Source organism: Diorhabda sublineata, chromosome 10 (genome assembly GCF_026230105.1).
Source record: "Diorhabda sublineata isolate icDioSubl1.1 chromosome 10, icDioSubl1.1, whole genome shotgun sequence".
Taxonomy (NCBI): domain Eukaryota; kingdom Metazoa; phylum Arthropoda; class Insecta; order Coleoptera; family Chrysomelidae; genus Diorhabda; species Diorhabda sublineata.
In genome coordinates, this window is record NC_079483.1 from 12,535,474 (window position 1) to 12,559,356 (window position 23,883).

The 23,883-nt window shown below is 32.3% G+C and overlaps 1 protein-coding gene across 2 annotated transcripts in view; it reads right to left on the minus strand.

Moving 5' to 3' along the window:
* The window catches only part of LOC130449745 (aldehyde oxidase 4-like), a 39,915-nt gene that overhangs the window by 9,085 nt on the left and 6,947 nt on the right, over positions 1 to 23,883 (minus strand). The window contains exons 3-14 of one of the 2 annotated variants that reach the window (XM_056787733.1): positions 22,950 to 23,250; positions 22,078 to 22,290; positions 18,214 to 18,437; positions 15,192 to 15,294; positions 13,081 to 13,208; positions 11,800 to 12,084; positions 9,628 to 9,796; positions 7,629 to 7,747; positions 4,537 to 4,849; positions 2,561 to 2,747; positions 1,142 to 1,521; positions 231 to 424 (exon numbers count right to left, since the gene is read on the minus strand). In XM_056787733.1, the coding sequence (XP_056643711.1) occupies positions 231 to 424; positions 1,142 to 1,521; positions 2,561 to 2,747; positions 4,537 to 4,849; positions 7,629 to 7,747; positions 9,628 to 9,796; positions 11,800 to 12,084; positions 13,081 to 13,208; positions 15,192 to 15,294; positions 18,214 to 18,437; positions 22,078 to 22,290; positions 22,950 to 23,250 (2,616 nt within the window). The remainder of the gene's footprint in view (positions 1 to 230; positions 425 to 1,141; positions 1,522 to 2,560; positions 2,748 to 4,536; positions 4,850 to 7,628; positions 7,748 to 9,627; positions 9,797 to 11,799; positions 12,085 to 13,080; positions 13,209 to 15,191; positions 15,295 to 18,213; positions 18,438 to 22,077; positions 22,291 to 22,949; positions 23,251 to 23,883) is intronic. The other variant, XM_056787734.1, reaches the window with a different exon arrangement.

Consider the following 23,883-nt stretch of genomic DNA (forward strand, 5'->3'; position numbering starts at 1 on the left):
GTATATTCTTTGTTGGGTCATGTACTTCTGGGACCATCCTCGTATAATAATAGAACATCTTATTACAAATGTTTATAGGTTTATACCAAAATAGTTTCAGAATGTGACACTTATTTTTCACTTTAGAAGTCTGACTGTTTGTAATCAAAATTGATTATTTTTTTATGAAACTTTATATTCATTCCATTTTCCTTGAGCTTACCATACTCAAATACTTAATTCTGTCTTACCTTATTGAAAAATTCTATGTCTGCTCTCCTGGCGTCAATATTAGCCCACGTTTTCAAATTGGTGAAATAATTTGGCATATCTGGAGATAATTGAGTATTAGTGTTCGATAATTTCACTTCTATAGGATCTAAATTCATTGTTAGAGCTATATGTTCCATAATTGCTTCAATTGCGGCTGTACCTTCGACGGTTCCTTAAAAAATATGAGAATAAAATTATTATATTTACTGAAACTCAAGAATTTTATTGATAACTGAAGCTTTAGAATATGTAATACACGAAGAGATAATCCAGCCACAATAGAGAAAGTAAGGGGATAAAGATAAGAGAGAAAAGTCAAGCTTAGGGGTAATGTGAAAAATGCCGATTGTATAAAATGGAACAATTTCGAAGAAGGAGGGACAGACATCAACACTTTTTTACAGTCCAACGGTTGATTCTATAACACGGTCAAATTAATTTGAGGATGTTTATGAATAATGGTGTTATTCCTAATATATCTTATGTAAAAATGAAATAACGAGTACTTAGCTGAAGAATGTTTGTAATTAGTTTCACCTCAGTTAGTATTATAGCTATATCAAGTGAAATAATTGCTATGTAACCTAATTTCAAGCATTCATTCCTATCATTGCACAAAAGCGAGTCTGTCTTAGTATCACTAAATAAGAGAAAAAAAAAATTATTTGAACTTGCGAAAATAAATGGATATCCAGAGCTGTAGAAGTTTCGAGTCTTCTTGAATAAGATAAGATATTCCGGTGAATGAAATAAATTTTAAATTTGTTATCTATATCAATAAGAATGAGAACTCATTACGTTATTGACACTGCACAAGTGCTTCAGAAATAAAAAAGGACAAATGATTGGGTGTCAATTGAAATGATTGGATTTAGATCATCAAACTTACCAGGTGCTCTTGTATAACAATTGGCGTGCATGTCCGTCTTAACAGCATATGTTGAAAACTCCCAAGTCCTGGAATCATAGCAATTTTGAAAACTAGCAACCATCAAAGATTCAAATGGTTCATTTCCTCCAATACCCATATCAGAATAAAGTTCGGCTTCTAGATATTGAATAACCCCTGATGCGTTTACTCCTACCTCGTATTTTGTAAACAAGGGATAACGTTTTCCTAAGACATCCATGTTACTTTCCAGAGGGAGTATCATATTTACTGGTACTTGAAGTTTGACAGCGGCTAGAGCAGTAGCTGTCGATATTAATGTGTTTCTTAAGATCTTCGCCCCAAAACCTCCACCAAGTCGCCTAACCTTGATATTGATTCTGGGGTGATTCATAAAAATTGAAATCATATGAATAAACACAATATAAATGCTTCAAAAAAACTGAGAAAAGTTTATTATATTTATAAAATACATCTCAATACTCTCATGTATGTACGTTTCCATTTTCTGCAGTTACCAATGCAATAGGAATGTTATATCGGTAAAAGGATGAGATTTCAGATTCGGGAATGAATTTATTACGCTCGAACCATTACAATTTGAAAATATATTGGTCAAAGTATTGGTCTTCCAGTAGAGAAAATGAGGATTGTTGAATGATTTTTTTGCCATTTGATAACAAATTTTACGTACAGTGTAAAGTGAGGTAACTTGATATTTAGGTTTTTTCGAATAGTGCAGACTACCAAGTATACAGGGTGTACCGTACTTCCATAACCTCTCAACATATTTTTCAAAATAGAGGACGCTATCATAAATAATCACATGCGATTACTCTATCGCATTCAAATAAAGACGGTCCTGATCACAGAATTTTGCGAGTGGTTTAGTAGACGACGCAAATTATCAACGAACAAATTAACCAGGTGATGACGATCCGAAAACCCTCATGTAACTATTACCGAAGAATATATGTGTATAATTTATATGGGTGATGTGGGAGATAAAAAATCTAGGAAGTAGTAAAGTAATCGGCAAAAATAATTTTGGAAAATAAAACACCTTGTCTTTTGTGAATGGAATAACAATATTTATATCTCTATATTGTTATTAAAATTAACAAAATCTTAGAATTGCCGTATATATTCATTATTCTTTGGTCTTTTTATGCATTTGGCTAATTTTTGTACTTTAACTAGTACATCAACAATTTGGCACTACCTATTAAGGTAAAAACGCCAATGGACCATGTTTTTTGATTAATGCTCAATGTTTTCGACAAAAAAGATGAAGAAATTAATTTATAATAACATATTTACTTACATAATTAGGAACACATCTACTTTAGTTATATTTCAAACAATACTCTCTCATCCAATATACAACTTTAGATATTTATTAATATTAAATATACGTACTTATTTGTTGGCATATTCAAAACAGTCGAAGCTCCTTGCTGATTTGCATCCATCCACTGAGTGGTGGAAAAAATATCAATACCTCCATCATCAAGTGGTACAACTTTACAAGACTGTAATTCCATATGATAATGATATTGCATTCCAATATAAAAGTCTCCTTTTATCACTTTGATGATATCTTTTCCTAAAAAAAAAAAATGAGGTTGTTAAACTATCAAATATACTCGATAGGACGTTTACTACGAAGTCATGAAAATAACACGTTGGGAGGAATTAAGCAGAAATCAGGAATCTTGTAAATGCTTCAAGATCATTTTATATTATGAATGATTACCGAAAATCTATTTGTTCTTAAAGAAAAATATCATCTCCTTCAAAGTAGTTTCTTTGGTCAAATTATTCTCACAAGTAGAGTTGGAACGCATGTTTTATCCATTATCTTTCTGTTCATGAGGGCATCATCTTAATTTCTGGTACTGTCAAACGTAATGTACATGGAGCTAATAATCGGACTAAGGAAGTGGAGGACACGAACAAATCGGTCTAAGGCCTGATTGTTTACACAAATATTGTACAGTATTGCTGTAAGATTACCGTACGGAATTTGTCTTCTCTTGAGCTATACTTCTTTTCGAAGCATTCATTATCCTTGCTCCATATTATTTGATTTGTTGCTTTCATTGTGTTCGCTATGAAGGAATTTCTAAAGAGCCTTGCACAACACGGAAAGTGAGGCAGTGCTGTGTTATGTCAACAATCTTTTTCAAAATGGAGTGAGTGGAATGAAAAATAAAACAATTTAACTTGGTACCACAAGTTATCGAAAATAGTATGTTCAAGGACTGTTCACTATTCCTTCTTAGCGACGAAAGCAACCTGGCTTTAGTATATGGTATAAAAAGTACAGTATTATTCTTATTTTAGAGCTTCTGTGTAAACCCCTTAAAATCTACAAAATAAACATAAATCGAAGACTTGAAAAAGCTAATTTTATGGAACTAAAACCAAGCTTTCCGGGAGACATTTACTACGCTACATATTTCCAGTTTCCTTCACGAAGCGGAGTTCTGAACTTCCAACAGAATTTAGAAGTAGAAAACTACAAGCAATCGATATGTGGACTAACAAGTCTTGTGAAAATATCTTGTATAAATTCTGGAGATATAAAGAGGGCTCATAGAAGAACATTTCGTAAGTAGGTGAAGATATTTTTGTGTATAAAATTGGCTTAACTATCATTTCAACGGACTATTGAAGGAAGAAGCAATATGAAGCCAACCGTTATCTTAAGAAAACTCATGATGTGGAATTTTCAATTTAATCGTTGAAATTTTCAACTAAGAAATTCGATCACATCCAGTATGTTCCAATATTTAGATCGAATATTGAATTCACATGAAACACGTGGAGAATGACATTATCAAAATGTCTTATTTCTTGGAAAGAACCTTCCGGCACTCCTCTTACTATTCTTGTTTATTTCCATGTTTGTCTATCTATTGACGACTATTCTCCGTAAGTGCCTCCATTTTGCTTTTTATTTTTGTTGTGTTGATAGGATTGTGAAACGTATATAATTTTAATTTTGTAGACTCCTTTTCTCATACTTTTTCATATCAGTTTATTGTCTATAACTGTTTGCATTAAATAATTAAATAATGTTTGTGCTTGTGATGTTGGTGTTGCTCTTTCGTAATAAATCCTTCCCAGGGCTATAATTATTGATCCTAATTACTGCAAATACCTCACCTGATTACATTTTTGAATACAGAGTAAATTGGTGCTTCATCCATCGACAAATTTTGGATTAAATTATCATAGAGAAATATCAGAAGTAATTTGGGGATTTTTCAAAGTAATCATGAAGTTAATACATTTGAATTATGAAATAAATTTCACAAAGTTGATTGCGAATAACTCAATTATATTTTTCCAAATAATGGCTATTATAAATGAAGACATATTGACATTACCTTTTTCTTTTGGTAAAAGTGTGCTTATATGTGTGATTCTGTTAGTTATATTATCCGCAACAACTTCTCTAACATCCAAATAAGCTTTATTCGTAGGTGGTGCATATTTGACTTCTACTAAGTCCGCAGCTTTCCAAGCAATTTCTTCGGTTTTTGCTATAATGATTCCTATTACTTGATTGTAGTATTGTACTATACCACTGCAAAATAATTCTTCCTCCACAGAGAAATACATGGTACTATCTAGTGGTGTGAAAACATTCCTACCAGGAATGTCTTTTTTGTCAAAAAATGCTATAACTCCCGGTAATTTCTGGAATATTATGAATAAAATAAATTATTTCACTAGAATTTCATTAAACACATCTTTAATAGTGTGTCAACTGAAATGGATGTAAATGCTCAATTGAGTATTTTCAGTACTCAATGCTTGTGAGTAGGAGTAAGCGGCTGCTTTTTGAAAGTTACCCTCTTTTACCTGCCATCGCCATGGAGCTCTCTTTCTCTCACTCTGATTGGACGAACAGCGCATCAACATTAAGTTTCTGTAGCTAGCCAAGAATGGCCGTGATATTTTCAACTTTTTGGAACAAGTTTACGAAGAAAATTCTCTGAAAGAAATGACAGCTGACAAGTTATCATCCCCCAAAACTATCGTTCACGTAATCCCGACACAAAAACTTGAAATGTAGAAATTGTGTGCGAAAATCATACCGAAGCTCTTGACTCCAGAACAGAAAGCAGTAAACAGGTTTTTACTATTTTTTGTGAGCCTCAAATCTCAAAGCCAGGAATGGAAACTAGCAGGAGAACCGAGAACAAAAGGCGTCAAAATTAAGGTTTAATGTGAAGACAAGGTGTTCACAAGTAATTTATCCTTCCCATCCAAAGAGTGAACGGAAATATTTACATTAAAGTTTTGAGACGTCCCTAAGTACATGTGACCCAAGTTCAACTGGGTTAGACACAAGGTGACAAGTAAATACATGTCGCTCGTTGTGCATGAATTTTTGGATAGAAATCACAGTGACAGACCGCTCGCCTTCTTCACCTTATTTGGCCCCTTGTGACTTCTTCTTGATCACGAAATGCAAAATGGTGCTTTGAGGGCATTACTTGGCAACTCAATAGCATTACAACTGAAGACTTTCAGCAATGTCATCAACGCGGGAAATGGCATTAGCAGAAGTGCATCTTGTCTCAGGCAGAGTACTTTGAACAATTGTGAAAATGAAGTTATTATTCAACTTTTATACATATTTTTTTGACAAATTTCGCAATTGAATTTTCAGTACAGATACAAAGTATCATTGTTCAAATCTTAAATAAATGTAGATATCCTAGAGAGTTAGACCTAGGAACTCAATAACCATGGAATTTAATAGGAAAGTGAACTACAAAAATGTTCAAACAATTCTTAATTTTTTTTTTAGTAAACTTCAATAAAATCAAAACTGATGCAATTGATTATTCTTATCCTTGACACTCTTCATACCACAAAAAATAAAATTCATTGGAAAACATACTTTGAAGTAATACTTCACCGTTTAAGCAAAAATCGTTATACATCAACTTTTCTGCCTTTACCTAGTGGGCGTTGTTATCCAAATATACAGCTGAAACCTATGAGTATACCCCATGTTACGAGGTAGTGCTAGACACCATATCACCTGTGCTAGGTAAATGAAAAGTAGGAAAACATTCTCGCAATGTAGCAGTTGTATTAAACTCTAAGGTGAGTATCAAGCAGAAAAAAGACAGAAACATCATAAACAAGCAACAAAAAAGCAACCAGCATTAATGGAAACAGAACTAAAATCAAAACCGAAACAAAACGAAACCAAAACAAAAAGAAAACAAAGAAGAATACTAAGTATAACACAAATTGAATACGGCACTTTCGCAGCGAGTATTCCAAAAAGAAGCAGAGTCGAAAGAGGAAAAAATCATGCTGTAGTAGCTAAGGCAAACCACAACTAGATGGGATGTATTCGGTACATCTACCCTCTTCTTGAATCTACCTCACCATCTCACCCCCGTAGTGGTTACCTCTTCTCCTTATAGCCGGGTGAGATGTTAAATGTTCCTTTTCAATAAAGAACGTATTTTTCTATCAACTTAAAATTTTTAAAGATTCAAGAGATTTGTTATTAGTAACATATTTAGGTGGATTTATTTTATATTTGTTTTTTAATGCTTGTGAATATTGTTACGAACTCGTCTACTGATATAGACCGTGAAACCTATCCTATGTTAACATCGAAGTTTGCGCACGCGCCGGGCACTTCTTTCTATTTTTAGAAAGTCTGTCTATTTACATTATGTTTTTTATACGACGGCCATATCTTTGTATTGTTTTTGTGACCGGATTACACTATGCTGGGACTTTTTTTATGGATACAATTTCTAAAAAGGCCTTTTTATCTGTTAACGACAAACTACAGATTTCCAGTAATCGAGTTCTGAAAATTCTCGACGTTCCGGCTCTCACTTTGGACCCATTATCAAGAGAAGAGTTCCGAAACGTTGAGAGTTTTCAATATACATTTATATGAACTTTCGGAAGAAAATATTATACTTCTTATAAAAAATTGGTAAAATGCAGCAACAGCTAGGGAGGTTTAGTGAAAGTTTATTCGTAAACGAAATAAAAATAAAGTGAAAAATCAAAATTGTAGGACAAAATTACTTATTATCAATAGGTGTGAGAAATTTTGATTTTTTGATTTCCTCGAATAATAATTGGAATTCAGTTTGCTAAGTATACAAGGATTAGATGATCAATTTTATTAGTAACAGAATAGGAAAGGTAATATATAAACTTTAAAACCCTCCTAGCCTTTATTCCATAGTATCGGTTTTTACATTAGTTAGAAGAATCAAAATAGCTTGGTGATAAATCCAGTGAGTATTGCGAATGAGGACAAACAGAAACTTGTTACGGACCAAAAACTCGCGAATAAGATACCTGGTTATACAATTTTATTCTTCTATTTATGGGTTCAAACTCTGTCTGAGCGCATGACGCATTTATAATATGAGTATTCACAAAGTATTTATCACTCCTAGTGTAAATAATTTATCTCACTTACCAACACTGTGGAGGTTTCTATACTGAGTATTTTAGATCCTGCTGGTGCTTTAGCGGTAACTAGTGCAGCATGGACTTCTTTTGGTAGTTTTGGCATATCCATAATATACTCCATCTGTCCTGTAAGTAATATCTAGTTGAATATTTCATTCAAGGGTAGTTCTTATAAAATTGTTTTTTGGGTTCTATCATTTATTCATTCCCTTATACTTATACAGAGAGATTTTTAGAGAAAAAATTCAATTATTGAGTCAATGGTTTTATATTATGACTAAAGTAAAACAAAAAGGGGTACTGATAGTGAATTTCCTATATGTATCAAGTGTCCCAACAAAAATGACAATCGTTCATATATCAGAAAAAATAATACCAAAAGTGGCGTTTAGAAAAACTTGGGAATGCAGTAGAGTAAAATTTCACAAAATCCACTAAAGGAGGTAGTATAAAAGAAATATCACATTTTTGAAAAAAATTTGGATATATTTAATATAAGTTTCAGTCTAACCACTGAAATAAGAAGTGGATGAGAGTGTGAACTTTATGTAATACTCTAATACTTTGTTTTCCTTGGAGAATAAATGATCGTCTAGCACATATCTGGAGCGCCATGTTAGAAGCAGATCAGTTAGTCATTCAATTTTAATAAATCTAAATATCATTTCCTATCGAGGAAACTATCATTTTATCGAAAATGAACGGTCCAATTAACCGATCATCTAGAGTTATTTTGAAATTCTGATGAAGATTTGAAATGAAAAGGTGATATAACGACGCTTTAAGTAGAGTAACATTAATTCTCTTGTTACTCATTTTATTCCTATACCCAGATTTTTCACTCATCAGTTAATTCTGTTTCTCAAGCTTCGTATCTGTCAGTCTGATGATGAGAACTACGGGACAAAACTATCATTGGTCATTGGATAATACAATTTATGATCTTATATAGTCATCAGACTTTGAGTATTGAAAATTCCAAATTTAATCATGCATACAGGTGTAGAGAATATAGAACTTGTTAATTAATGAATACGTTACAATATAACCATGTAGTAACTACCGAATGAATTCACATTTGTTTTATCATTACATAGTTATTAATTATTTAACTCGTTTTCAAGGTTTAGCTATTAGCCTAATACGAGAACAGGAGTTAAACTGCACATATGTGAGAACATTTGTTATGGTTTTCTATGAGTGACCTCTTCTGCCTCGACTATGACAAAGAATATTTACATTCTCTGTCGTACTGTTTCTTAAATATAAAACTGGTATGTTCAACAATTTGCCACATTTTTATAATAATCTCTACTCTGATCATCTCAAGAATCCACCTCAATAGTAGCTGCAAAAAATGCGCTGTAAATGTATACCCAGGGCCACGACAACTTTGGAAAGCCTGTTAGAGAACTCAGCACATATATTTGGAATAGGAATGTACGAGCCCAAAGTTTTACACACTAAAACCTTATAATCGTATAATAAACTCCTGCGTAGTAAGCTTTGCTATAAAATAATATCGCCCAACAAATTTTTAATTTGTGCCCCAATAAAAACAGCCTCCTTCAACTTCAGAGCGCGTAATTGAAAAAAGAGGTTTTCAAATTCTTCACTGCTGTTATTCTTCTTTTCTCCTCTATAAGGTTTTCAGTAGTTCTAGTTCAATATCAAGCGCAGAAGAAAGGACATTCATGAATTTACAATAGGCACATATTTAACATTTGGAAATACTGGTTGAAATTCGGATTTTCCAATTAAAGTGTCCACTGCCCTACCAATGAAGAAATAACATTCCGTAAGACCTTCCTAAAGTCCTATTAAAATGTCCATAACTTTAAACCACGACATATCTGCACTTGTAGCGATTTTAGTTTCTTTTATACAAAATGAATTGAATTTAATCAAAAATATCTATATAAACAAAATTGATTGTATTAAAGAAATAGATCAAATCTCTAAACAACAGTTTATCAAAACCAATCAGAAGCAAAAAAATTGTTTACCAGAAGATTGAGCCAATGATTCAAGTTTGGGTATAGGTTGTGTTAGAGGCCAAAGTTTTTTATCGGTTCCAAACTCCTGGGTTCCAGTCGATAACGGTCTATTGAAAAGATCGCCACCACTTCTGTACTTAACATTCACCTTTTCTGGGGGGCATGTCTTCAAAACAAACTGTAAAGCAGAACAAATCATAAATATTGAATTGTACACGTCGTCTTATCTTCCATTTTTCGGTGGATAATATCATTTATTCCTAAAATAATAGAGAGGGTAATACAAATTTAATGCGTCGTTGTTTTTGACTGCTTTTTGACAGTGTTAACACAATGCTACAAAATGAATGCATCAAATTATGTGAATAAGAATCTTACAATTTAAAAAATATTCTAAAAGTAACATTTTTTCCAAAAACTCTCAGAATATTATATTGAAGAAATGATAAAAGATCTGGAATTAAGAATTCTTTATGATTCTTATACCTACCCAATTCACAAAAACTACTATTTCATTCAAATCATTTCCCGAATTCTGATGTTAATTACAATTAGAAAGCTGTACCTCATAGTTCATATTTATGATAGTGGGCGATCACAAGCCGTTGCCCAAATCAGGTACCTAGGCTTCAACCTCGATCACTCATGAAGTGACCTGTTATTTTTCCCTCCTCCAATGAGTTATATCATAGCTATACTTCAGGACCACCAAGAATGAGCTCTGTGTAGTCTGGTGAATTTGCTAATCATAGCCTAGCATGTGAGTTAGCTTCGTTGTTGCCCTAAATGTTCGTGTGACCGGATATCGTAACGATCTCGATATTGCAATCATCGTAGAACAGTTCAAGTAGAGCTCCAGCATAGACCTGTTGGACACCAGATTCGTTCGTTATGACTTTTATAGTCTAAGTAGATTGAGAGAACGAAATCAATATTTTGACTTGCTGGGCAATAGCGTGTAATCCAAAAATGAAATTTGCTTATTTTGCTTGTCATCCGCAAAGTATGCTCCGACCAAGGCATTTATTCGTTGTCTCCAAGATAGCGCCATTATTATGTATTTTGGGCTTCTGTTATTTGTCAGTGATAGAACACAGGTACTATAACTATCCATCAAAACCATATCTACTCCAAGAGCCTCTGGTGGCGCCGAACTCATAGATATTGTAATACTAAGACACGCGTAATGCTGAGCTTTGTCTAGTTGTGCTTCGTATAGGGCCACCGTACGATGGAAATACATCAATTTAAAGTGTTTGTGGTTTAAATCTATCTTGTGATTCACTGTAAAACACCGACTAATAATTGAAACCGGTTGTTTAGTTTTCTAAATAAATTTAATATTTTCATATTTTTAGTTAAGTGGTCAATTGGTATCGATAATTATGTCCATTATTCTGTGGCATGCAATTTGAATTTTTTTTGGAACAGTTGATATAAATCTTTTCGTTGGTACACAGGGTCATTAAAGGTCGAATTAACGGACTTAGGAGTATCATGAAAAGAACGATATCAATTGTATCAATAAAATAAGGAAGTATATTCAGCTAGCATGGTGACAAAACTTGACGCAATTTTACTAAACTGGTATAAATGCATTCTGGATAATTTGCTGTATTACTTCTAATGTCGCAACTCTGTTCTCCTTATATAAAATACAAATTTTCCTATATATGAAATCTTGAGTAGCTTTGTCAACTGATCTTAGTTTTTCTTTACATGTTTTTCGTTGCTGTGAATGATCCACAGAAACCTCTTTCGTGACTATTCAATAAATGGAAAATTTATTCACTCTAGTTAATTCATCAATTCTTATTATGATTGCATTATCAGATTTCTAAATATTTTCCTTTTTTAAACATTCTATTATATTTAAAATAACTTACTGTGTTTGTATAACTAAATCTTTATGAAATATGATATTTGATTTATGTTTACGATTCGAAGTTTTGATTGGTAAACAGTGGGGATGAGAGTCCACGTGGACTGCCGGTTTGTTAGAATTTTATGCCGTGCGTATTTATGAAATATTGATTGATCCTCGCATAACTGTCTCCTGCAATTGGTATTGGAAGAACAACAGTATTTGGACAGCTCAATTAATTCGTAGATTAATGTTCATGGTTTGTGTTATGGCACGACTAATTCATTCAATACACTAACAAAAAAAGTATAACTTACTTTATAAAACAGAGATATAGCCAAATTTTTTCTAAAGCCAGGTGTCGGGTCGGGAAGAACATAATCGGGATTAATTTCTTCATCAAGCGACTCAAATACATTTTGTAGTACAGTCTCATCGTACAATTGTTTGCCTATTAACATTTTCTCGGTTTGCGTAGCATGAATAAATTTGGGATTAATGCCACCATAAATTATTCTCGCTAATTTGACAGTACCATTTAAGAGTTTAATTAGAAACCCAGCATTAACCATAGCATGCGCATTTTGTGCTCTTGGCATTATCTGAAGCAAAATATTTCTCATGATTTATTCACAGACATATCATCATACTATCTATTTGACTTATGGCACGATCCTACTTGTGAAGGTTACCTCTCTCCAAACAGAACATCAGTTAAAGAAATACGCTAATCAAAAATGGATTGTGACTTTCAATTCAAAAACTGTCAACAACGTACACGAAAATCAATGGATGATAGACCAACAAAATAAGTAAAATGGTGATTATCCTGCTAGCGATGATAATCAGTGACTTTTTTGTTAAAAATAAAAGAAACGATTTTCATACACTCTCTTAACAAAGAAGGGCCTCATAACAAACATAACACTGACCCCTGACCGAAAATCAAAAGTAATTGAGGTCAGCACAAGAATCAATACATGCTTGAAATCGATCAACAAAAGGAAAATACATATTATCACTAAAACAACATAATTATTAGATCAGTAAATTTTATCCTTTAGTCCTTGTTATTGATATTTATGAGATAGTTTACTATACACGACTATACTACGAACATTAGTTTCACCCAGAACCAGAAATAACATGAATATTTATGTTTTCTATAGGTAAACTAATACAAGCCCAAGACGTATAGAGAAAACATATACCGCTTCTTTCGATCGTTTGAGGTGAGTCAGATGAATTCATATAGTTGAGAAACTTTTATATACGATTCCTCAGAAAATATTGTACTGAATGTTATATACAGAAGTCGACATAAGTTTGACATTACATACCGAACCTGCCTCTCCGTTTATAAACGTTGCCGTACATACTTTGATCAAGATGGGCATCAATTTGAACTCTTATACTAACTGTTTTTCGAATCCCTTTTTATTTTGATCCATTAATTTTGATTCTCCCTTTATTTCTCTAGATGCTGCAAGTTTTTTGCCAGACTTATGCCGACCTCTGTATATGGAAATGCACATGGACAATTTTTGGAAAACGTGATATCACAATTCTTGTGAGTAAGTTGAACTAATTATACATACCTTGAATGTTGAAAATACGTATGAATCATCCAAAGCGTTGAATACAATATTTTTAATTACTTTTTTTTTCATATCGGTTTTAAGGAAAGCTTGTGGCGATACAAATATTTCATTGGAATCGACGTCAACTGAAAATTTACGATTTTAATTTCATATTGTCATGCAGCTGGTTCTAGTTGAATATATTGAATATATGAAGATAAAAAGTAACATTAATTCAAAGTAAATGCCATATTGATAATCTAGCTGTTCATATTCAATTTCCTCATCTGTTATTACCTAAATATATAATTTGAGTTGAATTAAACTAAAGGAAACTTTGATTTTATTATAAGTTTTTCAAAAGAACTTGATTAGAAAGAGAATGAAATTATTCATAATTCCTTTAAGGCCGCGTGATATGATGGAATACAACGTGCAATGCAATGCGAGACGCAATATTACTTGATCAAAAGCGTGCGCACATGAAATTCAGCTGATCATTTCATGCAAAATCTCATACTTGCAACATTATCGAATTGTTACAATTTTTATTGCGTTTAAGCTGCAATTCTAGGGAGAAGTCTGGTAGTTTTTCTCGTAACAACCATCGGGCTCCAAAAGCGAGACAGCGGCAGATTTCATTATTGCCAGTTATTCACTGACCACTTTTTTCTTGTTCATTTAACTCAGTTTTATTATTTTGAATTTTCAACTGCCAACAAAATGTTAAATAAAGTTTTATGTTACGAATTTACTTATGGAATTATTGTTAGGGGCAGCTATAATACATTGGAAACAGAGTGGCATAATTTCAAACGATGTAAAATATTTTGACTTTTGAAAAAATTGCATGCAATGTCTTGCAAGTTGTCTTGCACTATGTCAAGCGGTTTTAAGAATAAAAATATGATATTATATAACGGTCAAGAAAGTTGAATTCTCAGTCCATCGTTGTCGTCCGTTTGTTTATGTAGGACACGCTTTTTCTTTCTGAAAGATTTTATATGTTTCATATTTTCCGACATTGAGAATAAGGACAATATCTTGAGTAATGCTCCGACTCTACGCGGGAGACTATGATAGTTTCCTCTTTTGTGACTCAGTAAGACGGATACTTAAATCTACCATGTACTGGTAACATAAAAGCGTTTTCTCTGCACTTGTGAAAGTATTAGTAAAACAATGACAAGGGAGTTAATGCTAGCCATTTCTACTATATCGCAGGGGTTCTAATTTTTCTTCATTTTGCTGCACTTCACCTTGGAGCAGAATTGGTTGAATAGCTATACACACTAACGCTAGTTTGATTGTAGTTCTGAATAATTCCTACGTTTCTTGATACTTTAAAAATTTCACTACCTAGTACTACTTCCTGCTTCCTAAGCAAATACGAGAATAATACCTTCTCTCAATCAAAACAGAACATGAAGCTATTTTTATTTCTTTACCTTATAGTCAGAAATTATAGGTAGATTTTCTATTCATTCTTTGTACAAACTATTATTAGTCTGCAAGGATCTTATACTAGTTCACCTGCTAAACTGTCGCATTCGAAATAATTGTCCATGGGAACATTCTTATTACATCCACGAACAGATTTTATAAGCTTCTCCACGTTGTAGGCATGAAACGGTTAACCATACGTACTGGTACTTTTCCTATTTATGAATTTGTCGAGGAATTTGACAGCAACGTAATCAATCTCTTAAAATCAGTACATGCGGAATAGACATCATTTACAAAATCCCAAAAACTCTTCGTCGAAATCGATATATTCAATCCAATATACACATTTGTCATATTTATTTCGAATAAGACAACAAGAGAAGTTTCTGTGAAAATATAAATCAATGAAGATTCTATAGATGAAACCGGGAATTGTTGTATTAAACATATGACAAGCGGGATTTTTCCTCAAAGCAGAGAGAATAACAAATATATGCAGAACTTGTAATTATTTAATATTGCTTCCTGTATGATTTTCTTCTATCGTCGGCAGGAAGATTATATCAAAAATATCTCCATAAAAAAAATTTAAACATAATCTTCTATTACACATGTTTATATGTTTCTTCTTTCGGACTTTATTAAGTCCCCCGTAGCTGCTGTACTATAGTAGATAATCTTACCAATTACTATCGTAGCATTGAAAGTTTCCAGTAATAAAAAAATATCTGATTGAAATTCGTTGTGCTGATACTTCATCATCAAATTACCAGCTATACTTCCAACCTGTAACGACGAAAAAAAATATTAAATCTGGTAGAAATCTGAAAAATAGACGAGAAAAATATAAATAAGTGTAGGAGAGGGGACGATTATTTGAAATATAAAAAAATTGAATAGATAATACGATGAATGAAGCAGAGCTATTCATAAAAGAGTTAATGTGGAGTAGCATTTATTTATGTAAGATCACTCACAGTGATTGGATTGATTGTAAGCAGTGGCAGTCGGTAAAATAGACCATACCAACATCAAACGAAATATATTGAAAACTAACAGGAAATTTTATCCATATTGAATTTATAAATAAATTCTCGTGATCACCCTTAAACAAATATTTTCTCCTTCATCGCTTGGAATCTTCCATTGAAAAAGTCCAGATAAACTTCTTGATAGAAAGCTAATTGTTAAAGATCATTGAATCAATAATTTTTTCCTAAGATGCATCATCAATTCTATTTATCAACATACACACATACCCAAGAGAAATATTTGCAGTGAGAGATGTTCATATTCAACTCTTATCCAATAAACTATAAAGTGTAATGTAAAGTAAAGGTACTACGTCTCCTTATAAACTATTCTTGCATTATGTATGGTAGAGGTAAGGAGGAGTATCTCTTATGGGAGATAAGTTGGAAAACTATCCATCTGTAAATAGCAAATTATTATCCAAAGACCCACTAGAATAGCGCTAGTATAGCAAGTGGAAATTCAAAATTTCAATTACTCAAGTGCTTGAAATCTAGAAAAACGATGTGAATGCCTAAATAGAATGGTGATTTATTTTAATAACAACAATTTTCATGCTTGAAGCATTTTCACAATATATACGAGTATGGTCACAGAAATATTCAGCCTGACCTAGAGAATGCGGTAGCTGCTTGACAAATACCACTGTATAGAAAGTATAGTTCCTCAAACATCAATTGCTGTTTATAAAAATCCTTGCCGACAATTTTGTATGATCTACCATAGGCGTAGATAACTCATTTTATAAATTTACAATTTTTATAAATACTTTTAAAAATATGTATATCTTATGTGAGAAAGTATTCGTTGAAAGTAGGGATGAGTCGATTCTCGATACCACCGATTCTTGGATATTGGTATCGGTTTCGAAAATCAATCACAAAAAGTCGATACCGATACCAGTAAATGGACCGAGAAATTATTTTTTTAATTCAGTTCATATTGTTATCAAAATTAAAATATGTTTAGGAAAATCATTTGTTAAAATATTTGTCTTTGTTCAAACAACAGGCTGACTCGTTACATTTATTGCGCCGACAAAGTAATTCCATATCGTCTTTGATATATTAGGTGTAGAGTGTAGAAAAATCCTGCTTTTAAAATAACTTGGAGAATGATTTTTATTTTTGATACAATAACCAAAAAACCAAAGAGCTACAATTTTAATTGATGATATGATAAGATAAAACTACATACAATTAAAAACAAGAATGTTATTCGGTGACAATCAAACAAATTATGAATATGTTTCTAGTAAGAGAATTTTTTTACAAGAGGCTATTATACATTGATGGTATCGGTATTAGTATCGAGAATCGAGAATCGAGAATCGAGAATCGAGAATCGAGAATCGAGAATCGAGAATCGAGAATCGAGAATCGAGAATCGAGAATTGATTTTTTAGGTATCGGTATCGAGAATCGAAAAATTTTGTTACAGACACATCTCTATTTAAAAGGCATTCGAATCATTAGAAATTGGAGGTATTATACGCCAGATGCAATTAATTGTAGTCCTACTGAGAACTTAGTAAAAAATCATAAAAAATCAATCATCACAAGCTCACACATCCGTTATTACAAGCGCCAAAATAAATGAATTAAAATTTGAATTGCCACCTCATGATTTACTGATCAAGCTGGTTCTACGCGAGACGGTTATATTAATTCCCATTATTTACGTATATGAGCAGACGAAAATCCTCACGGTACAGTTCAAACAAAGAATCAACATCGATTTTCTGTTAACGTGTGTGCAGGAATAATGGGTAATAATTGAGTAGGAGCGTATTTTTTTATAATAACCTGAATGGTCAGCGATAATTAGAATTTCTCCAAAATGATTTCCTACTCATGTTATGTAATAATCCTTGCAGAGACATGTGGTTCACTGAACAGAATGTTATCCGTTACCAGACAAGGAAACGATAACCGTAACAGTCATTCGCGGAAAACTTTACATTACGCATTGATACCCCTCGGGATATTGTCACCGATGCAGGAACTGAAATTTTGTCAAATTTTTTCAAAGAGACTTTTTAATTATTGAATATTGAGCAATTACATTTCATATCGCACGATCGCGGATCCTTGGGTGCTTTGAAAAATTTGCATAATCATTAACCGCATATCTTCCAAGGGTATAAATAATTGGAACCTCTAAGTACCTTTTTTGTCCTTTCCATATAATAAAAGTGTGAATACATTTACAAAATACACATCATTTGAATTCGTTTTTGGAAGATCTTAAATAATTCAAAATTATGTAACCAATAGTATAGATCTCTTGTATAACTTTGTTAGTTATCCACAAAAACTCAAACTTAGACTACTTGGGATGATGCGAGAAATAATATTTTAGATGCCAAATGTAAAAGAAAAGAATACTTTGAGAAACATTGTGAAGGAATTAATTATCAACTATGCAAAAATGTATTATTACGAAACGAAAATGATGTGAATAAAATGTGAAGTTATTTTGAAAATTGGGGGTAATTCAGTGGAAGTGCATAAAAATAAAATAAGGCAATTTAGTAATGAATGTAGACAGATTGTTTAGTTTTGGAGATTGATAAGAGAAAAGAAATCCATTCCATAACACAAGGTTTCGTTGCACCTCAAAATTTATAAATCACACATGTATATGCAATTATAAAAAAATAAAACTACTCACATTTCTGATCTGAACAGTAGCTACCAAGTCTATATGCTTCACTATCTGTTTTAGGTATGAAAATTTCTTATTTTCCGACATTTTTAGACAAATATCAGCAAAATCCGTTAAATTCACGTTGCCACCGATATTCAGCATATCACCGTTTCCGGAAAATTCTATTAACTCAAAGGTGTCTTTTATATCTATATATAAGTCTGGGATTGAAGTGTCCTTAAATACACCTGGAAAAATAGTAATTCACATTACAACACTTGTTTTTGATGGTCCTTAAGTTTATTTACTGATTATAACCAACAAAATGTTATTTTCTGGTTGGTTTGAATACTATGGATATTATATGATATTTAGGATCTTCTAAGCCGTCGTGTAATTAAGATGTCGAAAAAAACTTGTTTTCATCTTCTTCCTTTGAATAGCAAAAAATAAAAACTGCTTTTCACATTATAAGTATACTAAACTTTCGTGCATATAAATCGGCCCACTGTAAACTTTTGACTTGAACTATATTTTTTTCACTCATCAGATCAAAAAAGAAATATGCTGTTTAAAAGACAATCATGCTTCAATGTACGTATAATTTTATAAGCAGGGATTATCGTTTATATGCGAAGCCGATGAACGAATGAAATGTATTTAAGAGGCGATTGTAACGAAAATAACAAATTTGTAAAATATTAAAATTATTGCGTTTCCAATACAAATTTGCATATTATTCGATTTTTATAATCTCAATAGTGTTTAAGTATGTTAGCTAGTGCATACTAAACCACAAAAAGCCGCCCAATCGAAAATGAACGTGATCAGCGAGCTAGACAATTGGGTATTATCCGCGCAGCGGTTCGAAGAGTGTGCCAGCATTATAAGAAGACTGGTTTCTTTAATAGACGACCTGGAACAAGAAGGCGATTTACAACAACTCGTGATCACCTCTTTATTGTGACAACAAAATTAAGAAATCGACATCTTAATGCCGTTCAAGTGCAACGACTGCTCCGTGAAGTGCGATGAGTGACTATTAATCTTTCTTCTAATGAAAAAATAGATGTACCTAATAACCCAACTAAATATGTTCTTTTGACCTCATTGAGGAGACTTTGTGAGAATGAACTTCCACGAGATCTCAGTCAAAGATAGAAGAGAAAATATTTTTTTTCAATTTTTTTTTAACGTTTGAAGAACTCAGATAATTCCTTGAATTGGTTTCGAGGACCTACAAAATTAGTGCCGTTACCGCTTTAAGTGATTTGAGGATTGCCTCGACGAGCAATAAATCGTTTCAAAGTGGAGATAAATGCAGGGTCTCTTGACTAGTAACTAACTCGATGTGCACGGCTTTCGTTACCATACACACGAACATTGCTATATAAGGTTTCCTAAAACCTTATGAGGACCAGAACGTCCTAGCGTGGCATGTTCCTCCTCTATTAGTCTGCCAACTAACACATCATTTGTGTATAATATAATAGGGAATTGTTGATTATAATTTAGATTTTGTAACCGACCTCCAACTCGAAGTGTATATGTATGGTCTAGAAATATATTTAAAGGTAACAAATATTTAGTTAGAGATTGTTCAAATATCAAGAAAAGAGAATGTTGTTCAACTTCAATTGAAGCCAAATTTTTTTCACGTTTTTTTTATATTGTTCCCAAATCTAAACAAATAAGCCAACATTGTAACTTCACCGGTGGTATAACTGATACTAAATTGATTTTCCTCAACTCTGGTAAAGCATCCACGAAAGAAAAATTACTTAGTGAATCGTAATTTTAGGTTTGACATAAGAAGTCAGGGCCTCCAACCTTACGCCTTTCGAAATTTACCACGTGACAGTGAATGAGCGGGATTAAGCTTACTCTTGATAAAGCGCCATGTAGATTCTCTACTATTCTCATATAATTCGAGGAAAAAATCATTTCAAGTTTTGAGCATAGCAAGGATAGGAGAACCATAGCCCATAGCTTTAATTTAGGAATAGTAAGTTTACTCTTGAGAGGACATACACGAAATTTCGAGGCTTAGATTCTGGCGGACATAGAACTATCATTTTTGTTAAACATAGAATTTCGTCCATAGGAGATTATTTAATTTGAAATACATCAGTAATCTTATCCTATATAATACCAATATTGTTACAAGGTGCATTCTCTAAGTTCAGATCCAGTCAACATTTTGAGTGAGAGAATGGGCTTTAAGAAATTCTATTGAAATCAAATTCCACTTTTGTAAAGTGAATCCGCGTTTGTTGAAAAGCGAGTGCTACTCAACATGAAGAGTTTTTAATTGACTATATTCAGAGACTCCACTAAGTATGTCATCCATATGTGATTGCGGTTCTAGCAAGAGAGAGTGAGGGATTATTATCAACGTGTCCTTTAAAACTCTGGTAGCACTAACTTGACCAAAACTAAGATGTAAGTTGAATATATCTGAATGAATCTAGAGGACTGTCACGCCAATGTACATTTTGTAAGGGACCTTGAGTGGAATTGATTTCTATCTTACGGTACATTAATTATTTCGATGTCCGCATTCAGGACAAATCGAAAAGTTCAAAAGCGACAAATGATATCAAACAAATTATTTTGGACCTGATATTCCCTAAAGGTAACGTTGTTAAGAGAAACCCCAGTATCAGAGGAAAAATCAAAAACTATAGGACATTTAAAAGAAACGGAAGAATCTTGAGCAACAGTTCTGTGGGGAAAAATAATTGCGTTCATTTGATAGATTGCAAAACAAAGACAGTGGTACCACTCTTGCGTGATCAAGAGAGAACTCAAACAAAACTTATCTGTAAGTTTAAAAAGATTCAATACTTTTTCAAATTTGTTTTCTAAGCAACTAAAACGTTTCTTTGCTATGGAGAGAGAGTGTATAGGATTTGCTATAATAGGCATATCTACTAGTTAGAAAAATTTTAGTAGTTTCAAGAAATATTCCCAGCTAGTTCCTCATTGTTTGAACTTTCTTCATTAAGTCATTAAGACTAGCAGTATCGACAAAGGTTCTATTATAGGATAAAACAGAATTGTTTCTAGAAAACTTGTCTACTTGTGTACGACTATCAACTATCAGTTAGTTGAGTATCCACCATATTCTCTATATTTTGCTTTAACAATTATCGGCTATTTCCAAAATTCAAATAACACTTGAGTGGTGAGCAATTTTCTTTGGATAATGAAGTCATATATTCCGTGAATCAGTGTTTGCAATATTTGAGCATTCTTTCCCTCGAAGCGCAATAGAAATACTAGAACATTGATGAATAAAATGCGTAACTAAACTACATTGAGAAATGGAAATTATATATTTGTCAAAATTTTATTGTTAGTCAATCAGGGAGCCCAAAAATCCTAATATATCGGTTTCAACGTGAACTGCGTTTAATTAATCATTTTTGAACTATTTGTTCATAATTATAATGGTTTCTCTAAATGTTGACAAACTGGCGCCTAGTTTGATGAAAATATTAATAAAGTGCACACCATTCTAGTGACGTGAAACACTCGTAAATTGACTTTTACAGAATATCTTATATGGATGTATCTAAGTTCATTTCTTCAATTAACTACTTCTATACACAAGCTTAAATTGAGTTTCTTATGACATTATTAAAAAAAAAATAAGCATGACAATCGACATTGTATAATTCTTCTTGAAGGATAGCCGGATTGATTTATCAAAGATGAGAGAGATATTCTTACAAACATGACTTTCTGGTAAGAAATAGAGGAATTGATAAAGTACTACAGCTATAAGAAAAATGCTGATTATCCAGGAACTATTTCGAACATGTGTTTTCTTAAATCAATGTAACTTCAATATTGTTATAAAAATAAAAAAACAAATCTCCTTACCTCTAGAAGTATTACCACTAACCAACATATAGTTTTTGACATCAGATATTTTCAGAACTTCCAATAAATCCTGCAAAGTGTGGACTCTTATCCACTTCGATTCTTTTGCCTGCATGAGAAAATTTTTTTTAGGCTTTTTGAGGGATTTGGTACAATTTTTTTGTGAATATTCCGAGCAAAGTTGCAGTTCCTCAATATCAGGTATTTCTTCACCTAAAAATAATTTTTCAAAACAGTATAAGATTAAAGAAAGAGATGTGATGAGCAATGAGACCAAATCCTATTATTTATGGAACACAATTTGTTGCTTTTGATTGATTGATAAATATGAAACGTTTCATTCTGCTTTGGAAACAAGAGAAATAATCTATAGTTTGAGAAACGATAGATTAATTATTTGTGTCTTAATACACAATTACACAATTACACAAAAATGGTTTGAAAGTGTTGGTCGTTTTGACGATCCTGCGAGATGTAATAATTTTTGTTGCCAGGGTCGTTTTAATGTCAGTAAGTTTCAAATTTAACTTATTTCAATATTTTATAGTAATTAAATTTATAAGGTTTTTAATTTTTAACGCGATTATGTAATAATGTAAGAACTTAACCTATCGATGGTTCATTCAATGTTTAAGTTCTTAGGTTGATTTATAATAAATTAAAACTATTTTATTACAGCTCATGCTACGATGCTCATCAAGCAGACAACAGACCAATGTTTTTATTAAATCTATGACGACACAACTGAACACCAATGAGAATTGTTTTCTTATGTAGTTGAAAATTTAAAAGTCTTGCTTCAAATATGATGTAATTTTTTTATTTAATTTTCAACAAAAATATTAGCCATATTTTCTGATCACACCTCATACCTTGTAATTTTATTTCATTACTTCCAGAAGCAAGCTTTTTGAAACCATGTAATATGGGTCTGTATCCAGTACATCTACAAATATTCCCACCAAAAGAATTCTCAATGTGTTCTTTCGTTGCTTGACCCGATTCCTGCAGAGCGAACATGTTCATAACCATACCGGGGGAGCAAAATCCACATTGTGTACCATAATTCTCAGATAAATTTTTTTGGATCTCATGGTAACCCATCAAAGAATTACCTATACCTTCTATAGTGTGAATTTTCCATCCGTGACATGACAAAATAGATACCAAACACTAAAATTGAGCACAATACAGTTATTTTTTATTTTCCTATGAATTTGATAAAAGAAATTTCTTGAATAATTGGATAAAGTGTTTATACAAACTGTAGATCATAATTTGTACAATTGAAATAGCCAAAAGTTTTTTAATATAATAGAAACTACAAAACAATGTAGAAGTAATTTATGTGTTTTGAAAAATTATATTTCAAATTTATTATTGTCAAGCAAAAAATTTACAATAATCAATATTTTGAGTTACGTATTTTTAGTGGAGCGCTCAGGGGTTTTTGACCTCGGAAAATGGTAACAGTGAATGAATTTTTATTGGTTGAGGTGACATCTTATTTTTTATATTACAATTTGCAAAGCTCACCAAAAATTCATTGTTCTTCCAATTTATTTATTATTTAATTGGAAAAAGAGGATAAATTAATATTCCAGCATATAATTTAACTTCAACTACCATTTTTTTATGTGTACATCGAATTTGACTGGAATATGTATCGTAAATCATCTTTTGTAGATACCTGTTTATGAAGATCTTAGAGATCTTGGACACGTAGTAAAACTTGAATAGGAGGAGAGAGGAAAGGCTGAAGGAACGGCGATGATATAGTTCTTCCAATATCAATTGCAGAAGACA